At 35.0% G+C, this 6,948-nt stretch overlaps 1 protein-coding gene across 1 annotated transcript; it reads right to left on the bottom strand.

Moving 5' to 3' along the window:
- Nucleotides 1-4,090: 4,090 nt before the first annotated feature.
- LOC113278821 lies at nucleotides 4,091-4,792 on the bottom strand. The gene is made up of 3 exons (XM_026527561.1): nucleotides 4,592-4,792; nucleotides 4,249-4,474; nucleotides 4,091-4,101 (listed from the first exon to the last, which is right to left on the bottom strand). Exons 1-3 carry the CDS (start codon nucleotides 4,790-4,792, stop codon nucleotides 4,091-4,093), a joined length of 438 nt encoding a protein of 145 aa, XP_026383346.1.
- Between the last annotated feature and the right edge of the window lie 2,156 nt (nucleotides 4,793-6,948).

Below are 6,948 nucleotides of genomic sequence, written 5' to 3'. Positions count from 1 at the left end.
AGTCTGACTGTCTAGTTGATTCTCTAGCAAAGTATTTCGGAGTTAGTCCATACAGATTGCTAAGCGAAATATTGGGTGTTGTTGTTAGACCCCTATTTTTTCATATATTACTTAATAAAATCCGGGAGAGCAGGGCCTTGGGGGTCTGCTGATCCGGAAACTTATTTTTTTGATGTTTTTAACTCTTGATTTCCAAAACGGTTTTCAACTTAATATTCCCTAATTAATTCTATTAACTTTTGGTAATTATAATGTTGTCATTTTATGACTGTTATGGAGGATTTTCAGTGGGCACTTATTGTGAAATTGATTTTCATTAAAACCATATTGGTTTCGTTTGAGTTATAAAAGAAAAGTTTCTGGAGAAGATGAACATATCGTTTTTCATCTATTTTTTAGTTCTGAGAAAGTCTTAGAGAGAGTATTTGTCAGTTCAATTTCTCATAGTGTAGAGAAACCGAACAAGAGAGTATCAATTGTTTTATCCCATAGGGTTTCGACAAGAATTGACTGCTAGCACACAATCAAGAGGCAGAGTCGCGAAACACCTTAAAGATAGCGACTTAGTCCGCGACTCAGCTGTTTGAGATTTATTTGTGTGTGATTTTTTTTGTTTTGTTTCCAACAGGTTCAGTTCAGGGAATTTCTGCTGAGTTTGGAAGGTATGCGTACCCGTTCGCATACTGGCAAACCCAAACTAAGTCCGGCCACTTATGTATGCGTACCTGTTCTCATACTTGAGTTGGTTATGTTCTAAAATCGGTTTGTTCATGAACTAATACATTTATATATTTCGGAATGCAATATTTTGCAAACCGTGGCTATAGTGTTCATGAAATTATTCATGTGAATCAAAATCAATTTTGCTTCAATTTTGTCTTGTATACTTCTATGGGAATACAATTGAACAACTTTGTAACTAGTTTTATTTGATTCATTTGAACTAGTTATGGTTAAGATGGATATGGTTGATATGAAACTGTTCATATGGCTAACTTCGGTTAACTATTGTTGATCCAACAAGGTGTACACGTTAAGGTACGGTTACGCATATCTAAATGAAGTCACTTTTCATTTGTGTGTAACTAGCTAAGTTCGATCTAACGGTTGAAAGATATTAGCTTGAGTCTAATTAGGTTTTCATCTAACGGTAAATATTGAATGCTCTAATACCAAGGTAACATTGATTGCAAATCCTGATTTGAAGACTATATAAGGAAAACTTTAGCAACTGGGAAACCTAATCCCCACACCTCCTATGTGATACTAGTTGCGACTAGAGTCGATTCTCCTTTAACCTTAGGTTTTCTCCAAAACCCTGTAGGCTAACGACTTGAAGACTTCATCGGGATTGTGAAGCCATACCCAACTATTTTCTCTATAGTTACATGTTATGATCTTGCAAGTAGTCACAAACATATTTGTCTCATCGTTTGTGATTCCACAATATCTTGTTTCGCCACCATATGATTAAGATTATTGTGAGGTGATTGATATTTCTAGTCTGTTTTTCGGGAATATAAGTCTGGTATATCAATTGGTTCCTATTCACCTTGATTTATAAAAAGATAGAACAAAACTCATAGGTTTATCTGTGGGAGACAGATTTATCTATTCAATAGACTTTATTGTGTGAGACAGATTGGTTTATCAAGTCTTTGACCTTGGTTCATAGCATCTCTTAGTTGTGGGTGAGATCAGCTAAGGGAATCAAGTGCGTAGATTCCTTCTGGGATTCAGAGGCGCAAGGAACGCGGTTGTACCTTGATTAATGTGTAATTGGTTAGGGATCAAATACATTCCAGTCCAAAGTTAACTTGGAGTAGGCTGGTGTCTGTAGCGTCTTAGGTCCCTGGGGCTTTCTGCATTTGCGGCTTCCTCGTTAACAAAACTTCTGGTGTCTGTGTTATTTCTTTTCTGCATTATATTTGTTTATATAATTGAAATATCACAGGTTATGTGTAAGTTCAATCAAGTGTGAATCCAACCTTTGGTTGTTGATTAAATTGATTGACACTTGGATATTGGTTTTTGATACCATCCAATTTATTTCTTATATGCAATCGGGCTCGCAAATTCCTATTTGTTTGATCGCGGATTGAATTGATAAATTGAGATATAACTCTTTGATATGCTTTTCTTAAGATTGAGTCTGATTCTCTTAAAAGTATATTGGAGTTAGTCCATACAGATTGTTAAGAGAAATATTGGGTGTGGTTGTTAGTCCCTCCGCTTTTTCAATTGGTATCAGAGCAGGCAAACATGTTTAAGACCTCATAATTATGTGTTTGTAAGCGATCTGACTCCATGGACGATAGTGTATGTCTCACAACGCAACACCAGTTCAGAAGCACTCTGATTTGGTTCAAAGTCTTGAGTCTCCTAAGAAATCTCTCATATCTTCTCCATTGACCGAAAATGTGTTCAACTGGGAAAAATTCCTAGATGAACAGTTGGATGATCTTTCAGATGAATGTGATTTAGAAGAGGGATAAAATATTGATGAGGAAGTCTCACAATATATCAAGATTTTTGAATATCTCATAAAGAAAAAGAAGTCAACAGCTTGCTTGGATGAATATCTGATACCTCTCTGTCAAGAAAAAAGGAAATTGTGAAAACTCTATAAGGGATATGATTGTGGTTACAAACTCTTATAATTTATTCTTAAATATCGTGAAGAAGATGTGCGTTCATAAAATTCTGAATGTGATAATCTTCGTCGAAATCTCTTTGTGTTGAAAGAAAGACTTGCAGAAACTGAAGCAAGATATGACTCTCAACAAAAATGTTTTAACGACAGAGAAATCACCCTTCTCGCTAGAGAAAAACAATTGAAGGCTGATCTTGCTACTGCTCTTGATAAGTTCAAATCACTGGAAGATAATCTGAAAAGATTCAATGCTAGCTCTATGAACAAAGATTGTCCACCTTCGAAAAAAACTCATATGAAAACAATCAAAAACATTTCCTACAACTGTTATTATTGCGGGAACAAAGGTCATCTTGAAAGGAGATGTCGTTTCGACTGCAGAATGAAAAACTTCTTAACATTATTTTATGAATGTCTAAAGAAATAATCAAACCTGCTTCTCATTTTGCTGAAGTAAAAGGTCTTGTCTGCAATCAAGAAAAGTGTGTTGTTGAGCCAACTCTTGATTGTAATTATGACACAAAAGCGGTTTACAAATGTAAAAGGAAGAATGTCATATGGACAACTGACTCTTCAAATTACTTTGTGAAGAGAAAAAGTCATCGAAGTAAGAAGAAAAGTTCAAACTCTTTGCCTCTCACTGAAGAAAGTCTTGAATATAACATATCTGCTCCAGAACACATTCACATCAATAATCGTGTCTCGCAGCTCAAGACAAGTATAAATAGACTCAAACGCAGCATTAAGAAGGCAGCAACTTCAGGTATATCTTGTCCTCCTCCTGTTAATTCTTTTGTGACTAATCCTATTGAATTTTCTGAAGATTTTCAAGAAAGAGAAAGGGAAAATGTCAATACACTCGATGAGCCATATGCTCGTCAAAGTACAACTTGACTGCATACAAGTGAGCATCCTCGTTGAGACCAAAGGAGGATGCTCATAATTCTCAAAAAGCTTTTCTTCTTGAGAAAGTGGTCTTTGTTATGTCTATTTTTGGTTTAGAAATAAAATGATCATCTTACTGTTGAGCCCTGCTCCGATTAACTATTTACATATTGTAATATTTTTATCAATAACTCTTGAGATTATCTTATGTTCTTTTGAACTAAGATTGTCTGTCAATATGTTTAGAATTTGTCTTTGATTTTTTATCAAAAAATATTTCTAAATTAGGCTCCATTTCTCTCTGGGATTTGGACCTGGTTCACAACCGTGAGCGTTTGTGCACGCGAACCTTAACGAACGTGAATGAGTAACCCTAACGGCTCGTTCGTTTTAAGTTTTTCAAATCTCAGGAATTGGATTATAGGGTAATCCAATTCCTAGAATTGGATTCCAGGAAATGGATTCCTTAGTATAAGAAAATATGTTCGGTTGGGGTTATTGGATTACAATGTAATCCAAATCTATCATATTACTTAAATATCCTTGAAAATTTTAATATATGACTAAAATTCAAAAATTTAAGAATTTAAAATTTCAAAACAAATTTAAACAATGGGATTAGTACTCCTCCACAATCTAACTGGCAACCAAATTCTAATACACAACTAAAATACATATTCAAATTCAAAAATTTAAGCCATTTTTTTTACCATGTGGAACTTTTAAGCCATTTTTTTTGTAAATGGCTTCCCTAAGAACACGAGAATCGGCAGCTGATCCTTCCCATCCAGGATATACATATATAACCTCCAAATCTTGAGAACATACACCTAAGACATTGGTAGCAATTGCACTTTTCCTTGTACGATACCTAGGCTTGTCTGCTGTAGCAATGTGGACACTAATATGTGTTCCATCTAATGCCCCTAGGAAGTTCTAAAGGTAAACAAGGTTGTGTTAATAGTTCATTATAGATACGAAAAACCAAGCGTTAATATTCATTACAGATAAGGTTAACAAGGTTTTAATATTTCATTAGAGATAATCTCATACCTTAAAGCAATTCCATCTTTGGTCAATAGAACTTGTAGGGACTGCTACCGGTTCTTTTAACAACTCTCCTTGAAGCCTAATAACTCCTTTCAACACCGTGTTCACATGTCTACTAATCGTATCTCCTGATCGCTTGAATTGAAAACCCACAACTCTATTCTTATGGTGATGCGCAATTACATATAAAAATATCGCCACCATTTCTTCGACGTCACAATTTCTATTATCTTCTAATCCACTAGTGGTGCGCAGCTTATGACAAAGAACTCTAAAAGTGCGTCTATCGAGACGAAGTTGGGATTTACATTTGGTGTCACTTTTGTATACCAAATCTTCCATCACCCACAATCGTACCATAGTTAATTCAAAACAATCATTGGCTCTCAACACACAGCTTTGCTGACGCGAGACGTATGAATATAAATAAATGTAAAATAAAGTTATTGCATCCAACATTGTTCGGATATCGTCTGTCATCATTTCAAGTTTTCTTTTCTTGGTCAAGACTAGAGGTGTCATACTGGAAGTGGGTCTGAATTTGAAAAGCATAAGAACAAAATGGTCAACCATACATGATTATAGAGAGACAGATAATAAAACTAAACGTGTTGCCATTTTTAACCTACTTGTTACTGTTAGAGAAGATTATTATTCTGCAAATTACTGCGGACCCAGTAATTCATTGAAGTCCCATCATACCACTTGAAAACACAAGATCTCAAAAATAGAAACAATAAAAAAATCATACAGCCACAAGGTGACTCAATATAGGCCTCAAATCAAATCTCAAAAGTTTTTCAGGACAAAACAAGCATAATCTAAGTTATAAGTGATTAGTGGATTGTAAAATCATTCTCATTCAAGTAGGGAAGCATTGTCCTCAATGGCAAAACAAAATTTGATAGTTTGAAGCAAGATAGTCTGAAGAAAATAGCATGAAAAAAATTTATGCCAGAACCACACAATGAGAGAAAAATGCAAAAACAAACCTCTAAGTTAGTCTCTGTGTAAGCTAAAGCCAACTGCGAAATGAACCACCACCAAAGATACAGTTTCTTCTTCCTCAACACCTGATCAAAACCAAAACAAGATACAGTTTAATGAACACAAATTCCTCCAAAGCTTATAGATGGATTCTCGTACACACTTTGCTTAGGCCTATTTTCAGAAGTTATTCTCCAAATAAAGTGATTAAGGAAAAGTTCCAAGACAAGGTAAAAAATATACTAGTTTTCACATAAAAATGGTAAAAGTTAAAAGAACTGGAAAGTGTTATTTTCCCAACTGAAAAGGTTCCAACCAAACAATGGGATTAGTACTCCTCCATAATCTAACTGGCAACCAAATTCTAATACACAACTAAAATTCATATTCAAATTCAAAAATTTAAGACATTTTTTCTACCATGTGGAACTTTTAAGCCATTTTTTTTGTAAATGGCTTCCCTAAGAACACGAGAATCGGCAGCTGATCCTTCCCATCCAGGATATACATATATAACCTCCAAATCTTGAGAACATACACCTAAGACATTGGTAGCAATTGCACTTTTCCTTGTACGATACCTAGGCTTGTCTGCTATAGCAATGTGGACACTAATATGTGTTCCATCTAATGCCCCTAGGCAGTTCTAAAGGTAAACAAGGTTGTGTTAATAGTTCATTATAGATACGAAAAACCAAGCGTTAATATTCATTACAGATAAGGTTAAAAAGGTTTTAATATTTCATTAGAGATAATCTCATACCTTAAAGCAATTCCATCTTTGGTCAATAGAACTTGTAGCGACTGCTACCGGTTCTTTTAACAACTCTCCTTAAAGCCTAATAACTCCTTTCAACACCGTGTTCACATGTCTACTAATCGTATCTCCTGATCGCTTGAATTGAAACCCCACAACTCTATTCTTATGGTGATGCCCAATTACATATAAAAATATCGCCACCATTTCTTCGACATCACAATTTCTATTATCTTCTAATCCACTAGTGGTGCGCAGCTTATGACAAAGAACTATAAAAGTGCGTCTATCGAGACGAAGTTGGGATTTACATTTGGTGTCACTTTTGTATACCAAATCTTCCATCACCCACAATCGTACCATAGTTAATTCAAAACGATCATTGGCTCTCAACACACAGCTGTGCTGACGCGAGACATATGAATAGAAATAAATGTAAAATAAAGTTATTGCATCCAACGTTGTTCGGATATCGTCTGTCATCATTTCAAGTTTTCTTTTTTTGGTCAAGACTAGAGGTGTCATACTGGAAGTGGGTCTGAATTTGAAAAGCATAAGAACAAAATGGTCAACCATACATGATTATAGAGAGACAGATAATAAAACTAAACGTGTT

Source organism: Papaver somniferum, chromosome 5 (assembly GCF_003573695.1).
Source record: "Papaver somniferum cultivar HN1 chromosome 5, ASM357369v1, whole genome shotgun sequence".
NCBI classification, from domain to species: domain Eukaryota; kingdom Viridiplantae; phylum Streptophyta; class Magnoliopsida; order Ranunculales; family Papaveraceae; genus Papaver; species Papaver somniferum.
Note: the sequence above shows the minus strand (reverse complement) of the source record. Positions and strands in the feature narration are given on the sequence as shown.